Below are 21,012 nucleotides of genomic sequence, written 5' to 3'. Positions count from 1 at the left end.
TATGTCAATCAGTGATCTTATAGCCTTATCAATTAAGGGCCTTTAGATATTCTGCCATAATTCCATCCATTCCTGGAGCTTTTCCTGGTTTCAATTTCCTAATGGCATTTGTTACTTCCAGGTAAGAATAGTAGTCCCCTCCAAATCTTCTTGCAACAGCTTATCTATTCTATCATGATTGTAGAGTTCCTTTGAATACTCTACCCATCTATCCCTTATTTTGTCTTTCTCCATTAGAATGTTTCCACTGGTATTTTCAATGCAATGAGAGCCCACCCTTTTGCAAGATTTGCTAGTTAGCTCTATAACTTTTTCATGAAGTTCTCTGGTTTTGTGCTTTTTGTCCAAAAGTTCAATTTCCTTGCATTTGTTGTTGAGCCATAGTTCATTTGCAATCCTACATTCTTTCCTGATCTCCTTGTTTAAGTTCTTGTATTTAGGATGATATTTGTGTTTCTTTCTTTCCTCCATCATTTTCAGTATCTTGCCATTCATCCAGGGTTTACTCATCTCAAGTTTGGGAATTGTTTGTTTTACTACCTTTTTTATGTCCTCGATAGGGTAAGGATAATCAGGAACATTAACAACAGTGGATTGTGCCAGTTCCTTTAAAAATTTATCTTGTATTTCTTGATTTTTAAGGGAGCCAAGAGATCATATTTGGGTCAGCTAATTACAGATAATGGAAAGTGTGATAAGGAAATGTTAAGAAGAATAGAAATTGCTAGATCAACCTTCATTAGCATGAAAAACATTCTGGCCTCAAGGGAAATTCACACAAAAACAAGAATTAGGCTGTTCAAAGCTATGTATGGTCAATACTGCTATATGGAGCAGAAACCTGGACAATATCAAAATATTGTGAAAATAAACTAAAAGCCTTTGAGATGTGGATCCTCAGAAAAATTCTTAAAGTCCCATGGACTGCCCAAAAAGACTAATTTAGAAATATTAGAGATGATTGGAGAAGATAGGACTCTGTTGAAAACCATTAAGAAAACGAAAACCACCTAGTGGAAGTTTTTCACTTGTTTAGACTGTAAATTAAAGATACCAAGAAATTATATACTTGGGCTAAGTGTAAGCAAACAATTAAACCAAGTTTGGATTAATGACAAAGCTTGGATTAAACCAAGTATATAATTACTTGAAAACCACCTACCTTGGTCACACACTAAGGCATCAATCCCTACAAAAAAACACTTCTAGAAGGAATGATACAAGGAAAAAGAAGAAGAGGGAGACAAAGAACAGATTGGATGGGAAATATTAAAGACTGGACTGTTTCGTCCTATGAAGAATGTAAAAGAGTAGCACAAAACAATACATGGTGGAAGCTCATGGTAGTTAACCTCCTGGAAGGAGATGACATCTGACAAGGATGAAGTAATGATACATAACTTCCAATGCACATACTCACTTTTTTGGTAGTATAAGTACGTATAGCTTGTGAACTATACTTCGTATAGAGTTAATTTGTTTGTTAAATTTGGCGGCGACTCCAAAAAATTTAAATTCATATATTTGAGAAAGGATTATTTTTCACTTTTTTAGTGTGTTTTATCTCTTCTCTTTGAAGTTAGTTTTATTGTTTTTTAAAGTTTCTTAGCTTTGTTGTTTCATTTTTATAAAGACATAGATAAGCCTACAGAAAACTGTTAGAGGACCACTGGAGAAACATCCTCTTTTGAATAAGAAATACCCCTTTAAGGGTGAAATTTAAAAAAACGTTGAAGCACTTTTTAAAGATTTCAAAAAGACACCTATATGCCAAAAAAAATGTTATAACTCAACAAAACAGGAGATACAAAAGGTTCTATAATTCACCCCCAAATTTAGATTTGCCACTTTAGGGGCTGATTAGGGCAAAATCCTGAATTATATTTTTAAGCATTTGTATGGGTAACCTTTGTGAGCAAAAACCAAGTCTATATCTCATTGGGCCTAAGAGATATTAAGGAATCTGTGAAAATTTATACTCCCTGAATTTCATGTTTTTAGGTCTAGGGATTTAGGCTGGGCATTGATGAGTCAGTCAGGACATTTGTTTCTTATATATCTTCTTATTATTCTTTTCAGCCATTTTTCCTTTTTACCTCCTTAGGGGTTGAATTTCTAAAAATCCCTTTTTAGTGCGTGTTTATGTCATGGACAGAATATACTCCCCAAATTTCATGTTTCCAGGTCCAGGGATTTAGGCTGGGCATTGATGAGTCAGTCAGGACATTTGTTTTTATATATATCTTCTTATTATTCTTTTCAGCCATTTTCTGTTCACTGCTAGATGAAGGCCTCCTCCAGTTCCTTTCACCTTTCTCTGTGGTTGGCAATGGTGGACCAATTTTTCCCAACAAAATTTAACAATTCATCACTCCACTTTCTTTTAGGATGTCCTTGGCCTCGTTTCCCTTCTTTTGGAATCCAGTTCGTTAGTATGGTGGTCCATCGCTCACCTTCTCTTCTGGATAGATGTCCAGCCCATTTCCAGTTTAGTCACTTGTGGTGAAGAATGATGTCAGTGATATGAGTCTGACTTCTTATCCAGGTGTTTCACTTCTTATCTTTTAATGTAATGCCTAGCATCAGCCTCTCCATCTTTCTTTTTCTTTGCTAGTTTATTTGTTATTACTGCTTTTTGTTAGAGACCAAGTTTCACAATCATATGCTATGACTGGAAGTATACACTGTGTCTTCCTTCTTAAACAGAGTGGGATATCATTGTTTTAAAAAATGCTTTTCAATTTTCTGAATGCTCTGGAGTCCACAGTTTAGATCAATGAGATGACCTAAATATGTATATGAAGAGACTCTTTCCAAGAAATTGATTTCTATTATTATGTTTTTTGGTGTTACAAAATGATTAAACATGATTTTAGTTTTTTCTCTGTTTATTTTTAGGCCAACTTTTCTGCTTTCATGATAGGTCTTCTGGAGTGTTTGCAAAAATTATGATATCATCTGCATATCTTAGGTGTGTTAAGTTTCTGTTATTAATTTTTATACCAAGGTTTGTCCAGTTTATTTTATTAAATATTTATTGAAGGACTGCTGTAAAGATTTTGGGTGATAGAGAGTCTCCTTGTCAGACACCTTTTCAATAGATATTTTATTGCTACTCATGTGAAGTTGGATTGTTGCTGTTGCAGTGTGGTATATTTCCTGGAGGAGGTACATATATTCCCAGAAACTCCCTGATTCTGGAATGCTTTGATTATTTCATTAGTTTTGATGGAATCGGATGGTTTTTCATAATCAATAAAGGCTAAATAGAGAGACAATTGGTTTTCTTCTACTTTTTCTATTATTTGTTTTACTGCATGAATATGATCAAAAGTCTCTATGGATTCCTGCTTATCTGCAGGTTGATTTGAGTATAGAAGAGGAGTTAACCTGTTTGTTATTACTTTTGTGAGAATTTTATACAGATTAAAGAGAATACTAATTGGTCTATAGTTCTTTACTTCTTCTTTGTCTCCTTTTCTTAAATAACAGTATCAGAGTAGCATTTTTCCAGTTTTCTGGTACCTTCCCCCTCTTCTAGACATAGATTTAGTAAGTTTGTGACATGTTGAATTATGTTGTTTCCTCCCCATTTAATTAATTCTATGTGAATTAGGTCTTCACCAGGACATTTTTCATTTGTTTTAATGCTTGTTTTATTTCATCTGAGGTGAATGGGGGGATGAATTCCATGTGTAATGGGGAAGAGTTATTTATATTTATCACTATAGAGTTCTTTATAAAATTCTTTTAGTCTGCTTAGGATTTGTTCTTGGTTCCTTATTGTAGTTCCATTCTTAGCTTTTATTGCAGTTATCTGACTTTTACCAATGGATAAATGTTTTCTTAGTATTTTCATATTTTTATTGTTTTCAGTTGTTTCTTTTATCTTTGTAGTGTTATAAAATCTTATTTCATTTCTCATCTTATTGTTTTGTATAGTTCTGCATATTCCATTTTAGAAGTTAAGTTTTTTGTTTTGTTTCACTATGTCATCTCATTTTTAATAGTTATAAAATTCGGTTTTTGCTTATTTCGTTTGTATTCTTCAAATATGTATATTAAGTGTCTATTTTTTGATTGAGTTTTTCTTCATAATCCTTCTTTTTGCTTTCAATAGTTTTTAATGCAAAACTTCTTGATTTTTTGATGTTTATCCATTTTATTCTTTGCAATTTGGGGTTTATTTTAATTTTGACTCTCACCAGTTGGTGGTTACTTCCTATATATAGATAGATAGAAAAAGAGAAAAAAAAATCCCTAGCATGCCCACAGTACAAAATGTGCTTTAGATTTTCAAATAACCTTTCTTGGGTAGGCACAACATTAAAAAAAAAAAAAATTGAAATGAGAAAGCCTGATAAGAGAGTGAATAATCAACAGGTAGATGAGATAGTGATTTTTCAGAGAATGACCAATAGAGTGTTTCATGGTTTTTTATGGGACCACTGCTTTTCATCTTGTACATTACTAATATTACTTAAGGGTCTGAAAGAACTATCTAATTGTTTGCTAAGATCAAAGTTGGAAAAAAAATGTGATGTTAACAGAATCACTTTTATGTATTATCTTTTTTCTGGGTGATCTGATTAAATTGATACTGTGGATACCTGAAAACAGATGTCAGGGTAGTGTTACAAATTATAAAATTTTACACTTTGGATTGAAAGTTAAGCATGCTATGATGATGAGACAAGTGAGATGTTGGAGAGATGCAGGAAGCAAAGCAATCTGGGAGATAATAGTGGAGTTCAGGAGACTTACTACATGTGTGATTAGCACAACATGGAAAATTGCTGCAGTCATGAAATGGATTATGGTAAGGCTTATATGTTGGCTATTCATACCTGTATTTTTTAAGGAAACTACAATGTAGACTAATATTAACTAAAATAAATTTAATATTTCCAATATTTCACAAAGTCAAATTGCCATCATCATCAGAGAACAAAATATGAGATACATGCATTCAGGTATTACACTAATTAATGAAGATGAAGCATGTCAACTGGGAGAGTCAAATTGCCATCATCAGAGAACAAAATATAAGATACATGCATTCAGGTATTACACTAATTAATGAAGATGAAGCATGTCAACTGGGAATAGAACTCTGAAAGCTGAACAAATTTGAGGTCAGTAAGAGAGTGATGATTGAATATAATGCCTGAATGGATTGTTTGTGTGGGTTTTGCATTGATTCTCAGTATTGATTTTAAGGGAGATATAACAGGCATGCTGAATACTGGTGGACTTCTCACAGTAAGTGCTATTGTGTTTTTAAATTTACAAATATAACACATATCGCTTGTAATAAATATGATATGATATCGGGTTTTCAGTTATGTTGAAAAATAAAAATTTGTTAATTTATGCTCATGTTTTTGCTGTTTATTAATCTAGGTCTGCAGTCGATTACTTAATCTGTGCTTAATGGAAGTCTTTCAGTTCAGATTTATGCAGACTGATCCTAACTGGTCCAATTTCTTTTATAATACAGAAACGGATCAGGTATGTTCTAAAACATATGACAATTGAGCATTATTTCTGTAATCCATGCTAAATTCTTGAATTCATTTTTTTTATATAATACATCCTTTAGAAAATAAATTTTGGAGTGTTGCAAATATTTGTTTTTTAATTCTCTATAGTTACTACTGATTAAATGTTTAACTGAATCCATATAATTTTAAGAATGCATGTTTTAAAACAGTCTTATTAGTAGTAGTATTACATTTACCTCAGTGTAATAAAGAGATCATAATGGATGAGTATCTTAAATATGAAATTGTAATTATCATAACTTAAAGGATAACATTAGTGAGGTAATAATTTGCAAAACAGAAGGAAGTTGAAACAAACCATCAGTACTAAATGTATTCAGTACCTATCATACTTCAATTTGAAGTATGAAAGTATTGGTGGTTCACAGAGAGTTAATCCTCCTACATTCAGGTCTGTGACTACATGAAGACCTGAAATTTCTAACACTAGATGTCATCATGACACTAAGAAATGAAACAGAGATAAAAAAAAAAGTGGGAATGATGTCTATCTCTCTTTCTCTCACTGTGTGTGTGTGTGTGTGTGTGTGTGTGTGTGTGTGTGTGTGTGTGTGTGTGTGTGTGTGTGTGTGTTATTCAACTTAGATATAGATGTTTAATGGTCAGAAAATGTCACATTACTAATAATTCTTCACCTCTTAACACTGTGAACAGATTTAACTTCTATAGATCCTCCCCCCCCCTTGTCCTCTCTCCAACTTCTACATAATGAAAAGTTCATTGACTGATATCCTATATATATATATACATATATATACACTCTTAGTATATATTTTGAAGGAATATAACTAGAGGACAGATCAAAAGTGTGTGGACTACAGCACCGAAGTAAAAAGGAGAAAGAAGGATGCTGTGGCCTCATAATCTACATTCCATAATCCTGACATTTCATCTTTTTAACTCTTCTTGTACACTCTTTCAGCAGCTTCTTCATCCCCTTGGAACTCAAGAGACACCACATCTACAACTGGATGCTGTGTGCAGATGTGGTCTGCACACACATCTACAACTGGATACTATGTGCAGGTGTGTGCAGACCACATCTGCATGCAATAGCCAGTTGCAGTCATATCAAGGCCTTGTGAAGAAACAAAATGATTTCCTTATCCTTATATGTCAGCTTTTGTTTCAGAATCACAACTGTTCTATAAGGTGTAGTTGTATTCCAATGATTTCTCACCTATTTGTCTTCGATTGAAAATCTGATCCTGTATATGACCTTTGAACTTCAACTTCCTGTCCATTAAAACTCCAGAATCTCTAGCCTCATCAGTTTCTTGTGTAATATAATCCCACCATTATAATATAACAATGGAAAGCTCATCAAGCCAATGTGCATAACTTTACACTTACTAACAATGAGTTGAAACCATTAAAATTTTCCTAGAGTTCCAACTTCCTTCAAATCATTATATCAAGTACCATATATTAGTAGCATTCTATTTGTCCTGCCTATCTTTGCATCAGCAAAAAAAATTACCATCTCTTGTCAGGTTCTTCCTAATATCATTAATGTATAGATTGAGCAACAATGATCCAGGGACTGATCCTTGGAGTGCCTACCTTGATCACCTTAAATCTGGCAGACTCACATTCTCTGTATCCACTTTCTGAATACTTTCTATTAGTCACCCACTTATCCAAGTCAGTAGTTTATATTTCAGTTCCATTGGAACAGTCTTTCATGTGGTATCCTATCAAATGTCTTACCAAAGTCCAACAGTATCACGACGTATCCATTCCCTTTATCCAAATCAGCCATAATGTTATTATAAAATATGAGCAAATTGTTTAGACATGTCCTCCCTTTACTAAACCCTTGCTGTTCCCTGCAAAATATTGCTTGTCTGTCAATCCATTTCTGTATGATGTGAGCTCCTACCAGCTTCTCTAAAATCTAAACCACCACCCTCAGTTTTGGAACCACTCTTGTATAAGGGGCCTACCATACATTCTTTCCATTTCCGTGAGATATTTCCTAAACAGTGATAAATTATATAAATACTTCAAAAACCCACCTAGTTCTAATTAAACATTCTTTTAGCATATGTTCTGATATCCCATCTACTCTTATTGCTGTATTTTCATCCAGATTTAACACGTTCTCTGCCACGCCACATGCATCTTCCTCTTCCCAATTTATACTACTGGAGTTAAAATCTCCTGTAACAATCATTCTTCTTGCACTTGCCAAACTCAACTGTCTAAACATTTCCTGGTCCCCACCCTCTGTGCTCCTGGGTCTGTAGCAACACCCCACTAAATATCTTGTCTTGCTCACCTCTACCTCACACCATATGCTTTCCAAAGTCTCCACTCTTAGAGGACATAGGTCGTCACTTATCATAAGCAGTACTCCACCACCATGCTTTCCTTTCCTATCCTGCCGAAAAATGCTTATTATATCTTATTCCTCTTATTATATCCTCTTCTGTCAACCATGTCTTAGTGATCCCAATAATTTTTGGCCAGGCTGATGCTATCTGCACCACCAATTCCTCTCCCTTATTCTGGATACTCCTGGCATTAGAATAAAGCATATAAATGCCATTTTCTATACCCAGCATTATCCCCTCTAGACTCCACTGGGCTCAGTGTTAGCTGATGTCATCCCCCCCCCCCTTCTCCCAAGTACCCATTCCCACAAGAGGCACCCCTGCTACCATCCTCCCTGGAACACACTGACTTGTTCAGAACAGCAATCTCTCCAGATGCCTACGTCCTTCTTCATTCGAATGTAAGTGATCTCTCACATACAATTCCTCTCTGTCCTCAAATGCACTCTAAGCATCCACATATTCCAGTCCTCTCTTGTCACACATTCTAGCTATTATGTCATTCAATATTACTGCTCTTCTGCTCAGCTCGTCATTATTATACTCAGGCAACACACACACACTATCTTTCCTCTCTGTGTCTTCTTTTGTACCACCTCAAGTGAGAATTTCATATCTCTCGCTGCCCTATTTACACTACCACTCAAGTCATTTGTTCCCACCATTACAATCATCTCATCCGCCCTTTCACCTCTCTTAACTGCCAAAGTCACACTTTCTATCGTTCCTCCTGGCAAACACTCCTCGTGCATCCTATCTTGAACACCACAGATCATTGAGTCCCCATACATTATACCTCTTACCATTCCCTCTCTTCTATTGTTTCCATTTTCTCCTCTTTTCTCATTCCCTCTCTCCTACTGTTTCCATTTTCTCCTCTTCTAGCACTCCCATACTTCTCTCATTCCGTCTCTCCTACTGTTTCCATTCTCTCCTCTTCTAGCACTCCCATACCTCTCTCTCATTCCATCTCTCCTACTGTTTCATCATCATCATCATCATCATCAAATTCCTGCCATGTACCCTCAAGGGATGTAAAGGATATGACAGTACTACATGAAAAAATTACATCATTACTAACTTCCTATCTACAATTTTCCTCCAAATCAGTCTGTTACTTGTCAAGACTCCAACATTATCAGATCTTATATTTCTATTGTCTAAGGCACTTTGTACCGTATCAATCCACCTATATCTTGGTCTTCCTCTGGGTCATTTTCCTGCCAACCTGGCAGAGAACACTTGTTTTGCTAATCTTTCCTCTCCCATTCTATTTAAGTGACCATACCATCTGAGATTAGCTCTGCTAACGCATTCCTGGATGCTGACAATGTCAAGTTCTTTCCTAATATCCTCATTTTTAATATGATATTGCCATTGATGCCATCTGTTCACGCCTCTAATCTTTCTCAGGACTCTCATATCTGCGGTCTCTAGTCTTTGGTCAAGTGTTTTACTTCTGACCCAGCTCTCAGATCCATAAGTTAAAACTAGTTTGAACACTGTCTTGTATACAGCTAATTTAGTGCTCCGACTAATTTCTTTCTTATTCCATATGAATTTATTCAATTGACTTCCCACCATACCAGCTTTGCTGATTCTGTTGTCTATTTCTATATTTAGTCTACCATCTTCAGTAAAAATTGTGCCTAAGTAGCTGAAATGTTTTACTTGTTCCACAGGTTCTCCATTCACAACACAGTTGACATTTTCAATGATTCTACCTATTTTCATTGTCTTTCTCTTTTTATTGCTGACCTTCATACCATATCTATTACAACAACTATTCAGTTTAGTCAGAGAATCTTGCAGACTTGTAGCGGATTTATTTAGAAGTATAACATCATCCGCATAAAGCAAAGAGCTGATATTAACATCTCCAATTTTGATATCAGGTTTAATACCACATTCCTTCATAATGTGATCCATATAGATAATGAATAACAGAGGGGATAATGTACATCCTTGTCTCACACCAGATTTAACATTAAACCATCTTCCTGTACTTCCTTCAATTCTAACTGCTGACTCACAACTCAAATAAAGACTAAGTATTGCTTGATATAATGCCCCATTGACACCATATAACTGCAGCGTATTGAATAGCTTCTCTCTTGGCACCTTGTCATATGCCTTTTCCAAATCGACAAAACTTAAATACAGATCTTTGTTATATTCCCATGCTTTCTCGACTATTTGTCGTAAAGTGAAGATCTGATCCTGACAGCCTCTATTTGGCCTGAATCCAGCTTGTTCTTCACCAAGCTTTTCTTCCACAATTCTTCTCAACCGTTTCTCAAGTATACTTGCATAGATCTTGCCAGGAACACTCAGTAGGGAAATACTTCTGTAATTCTCACATTCAGTTTTATTTCCCTTTTTATATATGGGTACTATGAGAGCTCTACTCCAATCATCGGGAATTCGTCCCTCTGTCCAGGCTTTCTGAACTATGCAGTGCAGCCACTGTAAGACTCTTATACCACCATACTTCAGCATTTCTGGTCAAATATCATCTACTCCTGCTGCCTTTCAGCATTTCAAGCTTTTGATGGCTTTTTCTACTTCAAGTATGGATATGTATTCCCGACTGCATGCCTGGTCAGTGTTTTTTATCACTGTGCTGTCATCACTGCTTGTTTCATTTAGCAGTTTTTCAAAGTAATTACTCCATACTTCAAGGATATCTTTTTCTCCTGTTTTCATTTCACCTTTATCATCTCTAATTCCTTTTACAGCACTCTTTCCTCCATTCCTAAGCTTCTTCAACAACCTCCAGAATATTTTGCCACCTTCTTGATATTTATTTTCTATATTCTTGCCAAAGTCCTCCCATGACTTTTGTTTAGCTAGTTTTACACACTGTTTAGCTTTCTTACATTTGTCTCTGTATTCTGTAAGAGTAAAAGCTGACTTATTTGCCAGGAACTTTTGATATGCTTTCTGCTTTTCCTTCACTGCCTCTTTAACTTCCTGTGTCCACCAGGGAGTTCTGATTTTTTTATCCTTGCACAGAACCTCACCACATGCCTCTCTGGCAGAATCAATCAATGTTTCCTTCAGAGTTTGCCACTGAATCTCCAAGGTTTGATTCCTGTTCTCATACTCTTTCATTTTCTTTTCAATAATATTTCTGTATTTTAGTCTACAGTTCACATCTGAGAGCTGCTCAACTTTTATTCACTTTAAAACTTTCTTACATGTTATTCTTTTCAATATGAAATCCAGTTTTATCCTGCTCAAGACTAAATAGTGATCACTTCCAATTTCAAATCCTCTGTACACTCTGGTGTCCTGCACCAGGGAGAGAACATCACTATCAACAATAACATAGTCAATGAGACTTTTCTTATTCCTAGCCTCTTCTCTCCATGTGAATTTGTGCACATTTTTATGTTGGAACATGGTGTTAGTAATAACCAGGCCATGTCCTGAGCAGAAATCCAACAGATATTTGCCATTATTATTAGCTTTGCTCTTTTCTCCAAATTTTCCCAAAATATTTTTGTATGTCTCATAATCATTTCCTACTCTACTATTTAGATCCCCAACAAGGACCAACTTTTCCTTTTTCATTGTGTCAGTTGCTTTTTCTAAAGCCTCAAAAAATTCCTCCACTTCTACCTTAGTAGAACCTTCTGTGGGACCATAGGCACAAATAAGTCTCATTGTCCAGTTCCCCATTCTCATATTTGCCCACATTACTCTTCTTGAGACTGACTGCCATTCAAGAAGATTAGCCTCATATTTTGTGTTGAATACTATGGCTACTCCTTCTTTTCCTTGATTGTCATTGCCTGAATATAACATTTTGTATTCATTGCTCAGAAAGATCTCACCAGTTTTGGTCTTTTTTGTTTCAGTCACCCCTATTATGTCGAATCTAATTCCTCAGCTAGCTCCATTTCTTTGCCATTCAGGCTTCTTACGTTGATAGTACTGATCTTTAACTCTGGTGATGTTGAGTTGGGGTTTGTTTTCAGATTTGTTCCAGTAGCTGACTTTTCGCTGTTCGCCCTGGTTCCCTGGCGAAAACAACGGGGGCCTTGTTTAACCGGGCGACGCCCCAGCCGGCATGAAATTTTGTCATGTTGTACCATGATTTTTTATTTTGGTTTAACCAATAAGAATACAATTTGGTCGGCTAAATCCCAAATTGCCAGCCCATCCTCGTTCATTCAGTATCAAAGTAGATACCCAACAATGTGCACCACGAGAAGGTGAGGATTGGACATTAGGTCAGAAGCCCTGGTCGGTTCTCCGCATTCCTTTAAAGGCTATGTGGAGATCTTCTCTCAGTTATACAGCTTTGACCCTTAAGCACCCCCTACTGTTTCATTATATTCTTAAATAAATACTTTTCTAGTACAAGTCTTCAAAATTTCTTAAGAATAACTGTTGTAATATATTTGGTTTGAAAATCAGCAAGAAAGGCAGGAGCAGAAAACTTCAACTGTATTCTCAATAGAGAACTTATAGAATAATATTTCAACAATTTTTAGTGGAAATGGAAAATTAAATATGGAATTAGAAAAGCTAGTATGGGAATCAACTGAATAAATTAGTCAAAACATTAAAGTAACTGTATACAAGGATCTGAGAGCTGGGGGCAGAAATAAAACATTTGATGAAAGAAATTTTCAAGAAAAATCAGAGCGAAGCAATCAATCAGTGACAAAATGATATGAAAAATGAAGATATTAGGAAAGAACTTGACAATGTTAGCATTTAGGAATGCATAATTAGAGATAATTTCAAGTGGTATGTATGGTCACTTTAACAGAATAGAGAAGAAAGGTTAGCAAAACAGATGTTTGATGCCAGGGTAGTGCTGATAGATCCAGAGGAAGACCATGATTTAGATGGATTAATGCCATTAGAAGTACCTTAAAAGACCAAAATATTATATTTTTACTGATGGTATTGGAGTTCTAACAGATGACAAACTAATTCGTATGATAATTGTTGATACAAAGTTCCTAATTATCTAAATTTTTCATGTAATTAATCATAGTATCTATCCTGTATTCCCTTTACTTTAACAGCATATTACTATCCGAATTTGGTACTGTGCTGTTAAACCATCCTTATTAGTAATTTGTCAAGATCAACATAAATCTTTCAAGAAATTTTTCCGTTTCAGGAATAGAAAGAGGTTTGACAGAGCCATATCAGTCAAATAATGGGATGGTGCAGCAACAATTCAAAGTCAAGTTCATAAAGTTTGGCCACTTCAGTTGTGGATGTATAAAGTGCATTGTTGTGCTGAAACTGTACCTTTTCTCTTGGCCATGCCTGTCCTTTTCTCATGTTTTTTTTTTTTTTTTTGTACAACTGTTGTTGTAGTTTTGCATGATACTCTCTGTTTATTGTATTTGGCCCTTTTGGTGATAACCAATCATCATTATGTACCCTCAGAATCCCAGTAGACTGACACCATGACTTTACTAGCCAATAGAACTGGCTTTGTCTTCTTAGGTGGAGATTTGGGATGTTTCCATTGTTCTTACTGTACTTTCATCTCTGGTAGTGGAGAATCCAAATATAGTCACAAAATCTCAGAAATTTGGATGAATTCTTCATAAAAACAACAAACACTCTTTTGAAATTTGGCGTGTTTATGTTCCAGTGTTGAAAAACATGGCACCCACCTTGTAAACACCTTTAACATACTCAGTTCTTCCATAAGGATATAGTGCACCTGTTCGGCTGAGATGCCTACAGCTTCACCAGTCTTTCACACTTTAATTCAGTAGTCTTTCAACACCATTGTTTTTTTTTTGTTTTTGTTTTTTTTTGGTAGTTTTTTTATTTGTTTTTTGTGGACAGTCATCCACTGCAAGTGTCATCTTCCAAATTCTCTGCCATGTTTAAATAGAAAACACTGCCCACTTCTTACCATCAAAATGAAGGAGCAAATGATCTCATAGTATTCCATGTTGGTATCATACCTTTCTTTATGAAATAATTAATGACAGCCATGAAGCTGGCTGGCTGTTTCCATTTTTTTTTTTTAAAAATGCAACACAGATGAGCTACTGAACAAAAACTATGTAACAGATGATTATGACATTTCATATTTTCATGCTAAAAAAGAGTTATGATTCTGAAAAAAGTTTGATGATTCAGGCACCATTGTCAGGTCATGAACTTTTCGTACACTACTGATACAAATCATGAAGTTGATAAGATGAGTATAACTGCTTGTATAAGCTGTGCAAGATAGGCATTTATTCTGGAACATACGTTTTCAGCATAGTTGGAGGAACACCATCTAGAACAGTAGATTTATTGGTATCTATAGTAATGAGGGCTTTTCTCATATTTTTCTGGCAGAAGAGTGGAGATGCCTCACGGGGAGGGCTGTTCATAGTATAGTGGGAATGATTTTCCTAGATAATACACATACTGGCCATCGAATTAGAAACTTTTATTTAATACCTTGTTAGACTTCCTTTAACCAGAATTACAGCACATATGCTGTTTGGCATAGATTCCACCAGGTGTTGGATTGTATCTACAACATACTAGGTTACTGGCTCAGATTTGATGGAGGAGGACTTTGCTCCCAGATTTGTTTTTCTAACATGTCCCATACCTTCTCAATTGGGTTCAGATCGAAGCTTTGGGGTTGCCAGGGAAGGTGGTGGTCACTATCATGCTCATTGAACCACTGCTGAACAATTCTTACGCTATGGGAAGTAGCATTGTTGTCCACGAAACAACCTTCGCCTGTTAGATTAAAAAAAAAAAAAAAAAAGTCAACATTATGGGATGGACTTGATTGCCAGCAATGTTCAGATATTCCTTGGAGGATCCCCAACCTTCCAGCAGTATCAGCAAATCTGTTGCATATCAACAGAACATGCTCGACACCATGACACCACCTCAGAACCTTGAATTGTGTTGACAAGGCAAGCTGAGCTCATTGCTTGATGGGGCTCCTTCCAAACTCTCTGCTTTCCATCAGTACAGAACATGGTGTGCTGTGACTTGTCAGACCCCAGTGACTTTTCCAGTGTCTAGTCACAGTGTCCTTGACAACACTGCAGATGAATTTCAGCAATTCTTTGCTGAAATTGGGTTCTGATGCAGATGTTTACTGTGACTTGAAAAAATTGTGGCAGTCTATTTGAAACAAAAGATAAGACCTCCTCAACTCTGGAGTTGTTTTGATTCACAACAATAACTTTCATCTTTTTGTCCACTTGAAGAGATTTTTAACAGCTGAACAGTTCAACAGTAATGATGACATGAAGACAGCCATGTAGGTCAAACACTAGGAACAGACTACTTCAAGGCGGGGATACAAAAACTTGTGCCCTAATATTCTCATTTTATGTAACCATCAAAAATAGTTTTAATATTATTTTTTAATATATTAATTTCTAGCATGCAGCAACAATTTTTAAATGGTAAACTGATTGTTGTATGTACCTTGTATTCCCATTTCTTTGATTTGCTTGTTTCTGCATACTAATGATGTACTGTTATTTTCAGTATGAAATATCTGTACTTTCATTCATTGAAGTTAATTACTGTTATCATATAATGTGTTCTTTGTGCCCTAATATGAGAAATATCTCTATCTAAGGGACAAATATAATGCAAGAAAAGGGAAAGGAATGCTTGACTAAGAGAGAAGGAAAAATCAAGGAGTGAGTCTGGTACGGCATTTCTATTATAAGAGGTGTGATTGGTGAGAGATTGACAAAATTCTGCTTCCCAAGTGCAAAAATTAATAATGTTATTGAGACTATTAGAGCACAAAAGGGTAAAATGAAAGAGTTGATTGTTTTGGCTGGAACGAATGATTTGAAAGGAGAAAAATATGTCATGAGGGAAGACATGAAAGAATTACTGAAAGTAGCAAAAGAAAAGAGTGAGAAAGTTAAGATAGTGAGTCTGTTACTGTAGTATAAGAGAGATGAGCTGAAAAGGAGGGCCATAATAGCGAATGACCCAATGCATACAATAAACTTCACATTATGCAGGAGGAATAATGTGGAGTTTCTGGATGTGTGGAGTGAGTTTGATGGGCAAAAAGACTTATACAAGAAGGATGGTTTGCATCTGAATGGATTTGTGTTCAGCATCTGGGAAAAATGTTGTTGAATGAAGTGAAAGTGGATACATTGTACACAAGACTTAGGGCACATTATGAACATCAAAGATGAAAACGGAAAGACCCTGCAGACATCGAAAGATATATTACATCATTGGTGAAACTACTTTGATAAGATCAGTAATAAAGAGTTCCCACACCCACCATTGCAAACAGCCACAGCAGTCTTTGGACCTGTGCCCTTTATCAGCACTGATGAAATACATACTGCAGTCCATCAAATGAAAAAGAATAAGGCCACTGGCCTAGCTGATATACTAGCTGAAATCTGGAAGCTATTCAAACCACAAAGAACACAATAGCTAACAATGCTGTTTAACAAGATCATAAACGAAAATGAAATACCATCAGTCTGGCTAATCAGTGTAACAATTCCCATCTGGAAGGGCAAGGGGGACATTGGTACTGCTCAAACTACAATCCGTTCAGTTACTTTGCCATACAATGAAGATTTTCAAACAGATGCTCTATGCGTGCCTTAGAGCCATCATCAATATCTCACCAAATCAGTGTGGATTCATTAAAAATTGTGGAGCAACAGCCGCAATCCATGCCATTCGGCTCTTAACGGAGAAACATCCAGAAAAGAAGAAAAACATACACGTGGCTTTCTTAGATCTGGAAAAGCATTTGACCGTATACCACACAATCTTACTTGGATGGCATTGAGAACACGTTATGTACCTGAGGCCTATGTGCAATGCACAAAAATGCTATATCAAAATGTCACGAGCACAGTACATTGCGCTGCAGGAAACTCTGACATTTTCCGAATAAATGTAGGAGTTGGATCTGCCCTCTCACCCCTGCTCTTCATCCTTTGTATGGACACCATAACCAAAGATATTCAGAAGACACATTCCTGGACATTATTACATGCTGATGATTTAATACTTAGCACTACATCACAAAATGAACTCTAACATCTCGTGCAGAAATGGAAAACTCACTTGTATGAGTTTGGAATGAGGCTTAGCATCAAGAAGACAGAATATATGCAAGGGTAGAGATGACCAAACTGATGGCGCACTCACAATGGATGGCATGGAGCTGAACAAATGCACCTGATTCAAAAAGCACTAGGGTTCAGCATTAGCTCAAATAGCAATACAACAACAGATGCTGCAGCCTGAGCCAGTGCTGCCTGGATGAAGTAGCAATAAGTCACTGGAGTTCTTTGTGATAAGAAGATCCCACTATACTTAAAATCAAAGATTTATAGAACAGTCATTAGACCAGTAGCCATATATGGAGCAGAATGCTGGCCAACAACAAAGAAACACGAGCAAATCCTCCATATCTGGAAATGAAAAATGCTGAGATGGGCACTTGACGTCACCAGACTCGACCAAATACCAAACACTGACCTATACAATATCCAGCATCACACCAATAACAGAGAAGATGAAAGAGACTATACCTAAGATTGTACAGCCGCTTTCTACATGGCAATGAAAACTCTGTGGCAAAATCGGCCATGAGGCTTACTGTCAACAACCAAGAGGCCAACAGAGACACATTGGTTTGACTGCCTAACTAAAGACATGCGCACAGAAATATCAACAGTAGAAGTGCCCAAGACCATGCAAGATAGAGGAAGCAGTGCACATGAGCGGACCCTGCCTCAAATCAATACGAACACTAAGAAGAAGAGGAATAAAATGAAAGTGGATGTGCAAAATCAGGGAAACTAGAGCTTTTGGAGGGGGGGGGGAACTGTTGAGTGGGTAAGCAGATATCAGTGAGGCAGCTGAGTTTAAGAATGTGCATGAAATGCTTAAGTTAGTACTGCTGGTAAAAAAACAGAATAGGATAGTTAACTAAGGAGATTTTGCGCTTGTATATTAATGCCAGGAGCATTCAGAACAAGAGGAAGGAGTTTTAGGCATTGATTAGTTTATCCTGGGCAAAGGTTATTGGCACTAGTGGGGCATGACTGACAGAAAATAATATAGTTAGTGGGATAGAATATGAAGGGTATATTGTGTTCGGGGAGGATAGAGAGAAAATAATGGGGGTGGGGGCGAGTAAGAGTGTTATTGATGATAGCCAATGAACTGCAACCAGAGATAGTAGAAGTTCAACTGCAGGTCAGTGAAAATAGCACATTTGAGGTTATCTAGTGTGAGATAGAGACTAGCAGAACAAAATATACAGTCAGATGCTTCTATGGACCATGGGATGGAAAAGATGATGGGAATAGTATGCATTAACAAATGAGTGGAGGGTGGATAATTATTATGGAGGATTTCAACTGTGGGAACATAGACTGGAAGGAGGAGAAGACACACGTGCAATATCAGGAAGGAAATGGAATTTATGCAGCTACTAAGGAATAATTACCTCAAGCAGCATGTAATAGAATATACTAGGGATTTCAGAGTGCTAGATCTAATAATTGCATCAGGGAATTTGCCTATAACCAATATGACCACGTTGCCACCAATTGGTGAGAGTGATCATATGGTTTTGACCTGGGAGGTGGCTAAATGTGTGGAATTTTCAGTTAAGAGAGCATATATGGGGAATTACAGGGCTGGTAAGTATGACAAGCTTAGGAGATTGCTTAGATCAGTGCCATGACATATGAAATTCAAGGGCTGGATATTGATAATGCATGGAAAGTGACATAACTGACCGATCGGCATATCAGGAATCATTGTCAGAGTAGTGGAGAAGTTGGTAAAAAGCAAAATGCAGTAATGGGTAGATGGAAATGGGATACTGTTTGGGGACAGCATGGTTTTGGTAAAGGAGCGTTTGAGGGAGGTAATGGCAGACTGCATACCTAGAATCAAGAGAATAAATCAAGTGGGAGTTAAATAGATGAATATCATCATTAAGTTGGAGCTACAAAAGAAGAAAAACTGATCAAGGAAATTCAAGGAGAAAGGTAACCACAGGCACATGAGCAGTACAAAGCACAGGATAGAAGGATAACTAGTGTGGTAAGAAAGCCAAAAGCAGAGTATGAATGGTAATTAGCAGTGCCGACCAAAGGTAATCACAAAGAGTTCTTTCAATATGTTGCAAATAAAAGGAAGAATGTTTATGGCAGAATGATTTTAATGAGTGATAATGGTAGGAACGTAACTGAATCAGTTGAAATGGTAAAATTACTAAGTGGACACTTACAAGAATATATTATCCAGGTGGAGCAGTAATGAGAGAGAGAGAGAGAGGCAAAGACTTATGTGGAAACTGAAGTAAATGAAATGCAGGTACATAGCATATTACAGAATCTTGATGTGAATACAGCTATGGGATTAGGTAGTATATCAGCTTGAGTTTTACGTGAAGGTGCTAGGGAATTGTCAGTGCCTTTGACCACATTGTTTAATCTAAGTCTCAGCTCTTGGTTAGTCCCAACGGGGGTGGAAAAAGAGGAAAATGGTTCCATTGCATAAAGGAGGCTCCAAGACTGATGTAGCAAATAATTGACCGATCAGCGTATCAGGAATCATTGTCAGGGTAGTGGAGAAGTTGGTCAAAAGCAAAATGCAGTAATGGGTAGACGGAAATGGGATATTGTTTGGGGGACAGCATGGTTTTGTGAAGGGTAGGTCATGCCTCAGTAACTCACTCACATTTGATAATACAGTGACAGCTGAATTGGATAAAGGTTTACAGTGAGACTGCTGGACTTTGCAAAAACCTTTGACAGGATACTGCATGGAATTCTAATCAATAAAGTGCAGCACATGGGGATTGGTATAAAGCTGGTGAAGTGATAAGAGAATGAATGGTTGTTGAAGAGATATCAGAGAGTAGTTTATTCCAGAGTAGAGTCCAGAAGAAGGCCTTCCACAGATTCTGTTCTTGGGTTGCTACTATTTAATTTGTACATTAATTTGATATAGGAAGGAATCTGAGAGGAACTGTTCAGTTGTTTGCTGATTATGCAAAATTGGGTAGGGCAATAGTTAATAGAGATTATGTTAAATTTTGCAGGATGATTTGGATAGACTGCCTGGGCAAAGGAGAATGGATGTCAGTTTAATGTGGCAAAGTGTACTCTAATAAATTGAGAAAGCCATAGATTTGGGAATGTTAGTGGATAGGGAGTTAAAGTTTAGAGGTCACAAAGCAAAATTGGTTAAAGCAGTTCATCAGATTACTTTGTTGCTGAAGAATACTTTGACAAGCAGAGACAAGCAGGTTATTATTGCTCTTTATCGAGAGCCTTGATAAGACCTCATCTTGAGTACTGTGTGCAGATCTGGTCACCTGGATTTCTTGGCAATGAGGAAGAGGTGGAGAAAATCCAGAGGCAAGTGACCAAGATGGTAGCAGGCCTATGGAATGAACCTTACGAGAACAAGTTGATGAAAATTGGCAGGTTACAGAAATTGGTTGACAGGCAGAAGAGAGGTGATATAATTGAGACACAAATTACTGAAGGGTTTTTTACAAGATTATTACAGAGGAAATTTTTCAGAATAGGTCTGGTGGTGGGAGAACTGTGGGTCATCCTTGGAAAGTGAGCAAGAGTGTGGTCAGCAAGGTTGTTAGAGCTGGATTTTTTTTTTTTTTTTTTTTTTTTTTTTTTTTTTTTTTTTTTTGCTTGGAGAGTGGTGAATGAGTGGATAGGTTACAGAGTCAGCTGTGTGTGCTGTCACTGTGAATGAGTTCAAAGAAAAGTGTGATGGATACTGCACAAATTTTGGGTAGTGCTTGGCATGATGTGTAGGGCCTCTCTTGATCAGTCTAAGGACTCCATGAAGTGCAGTAGTCCGTAATAATAATAAAATGTAGAAAATTAGATGACAGTTTATGTAAACCTTTGACGTTAAAGTAATATTGAAAATGTCATTTCATGCATTTACAATCAATCAGAACTTAGTTTCTGGACATGCCTCATATTTAGTGGGTTAGTTGAAACTTTATTATGAAATCTGATTTTTTTTTATATATATATATATATAAAGGAGGGGAGTGTTGTTGCCTGGGAGAGATTTTGTTTACTCTGTGACAAATTTATAAACAG

The 21,012-nt window shown here is 36.5% G+C and overlaps 1 protein-coding gene across 1 annotated transcript in view; it reads left to right on the top strand.

Moving 5' to 3' along the window:
- Positions 1 to 21,012, top strand: part of Coq8 (ubiquinone biosynthesis protein COQ8, mitochondrial) — a 210,537-nt gene that overhangs the window by 157,275 nt on the left and 32,250 nt on the right. Inside the window, exon 11 of the mRNA XM_090398930.1 lies at positions 5,404 to 5,511. Within this exon, the coding sequence (XP_090255056.1) occupies positions 5,404 to 5,511 (108 nt within the window). The remainder of the gene's footprint in view (positions 1 to 5,403; positions 5,512 to 21,012) is intronic.

This window comes from Typopeltis vanoorti, chromosome 1, assembly GCF_054136105.1.
Source record: "Typopeltis vanoorti isolate ZY-2024b chromosome 1, IOZ_Tvanoo_1.0, whole genome shotgun sequence".
In the NCBI taxonomy this organism is placed as follows: Eukaryota; Metazoa; Arthropoda; class Arachnida; order Uropygi; family Thelyphonidae; genus Typopeltis; species Typopeltis vanoorti.
Note: the sequence above shows the minus strand (reverse complement) of the source record. Positions and strands in the feature narration are given on the sequence as shown.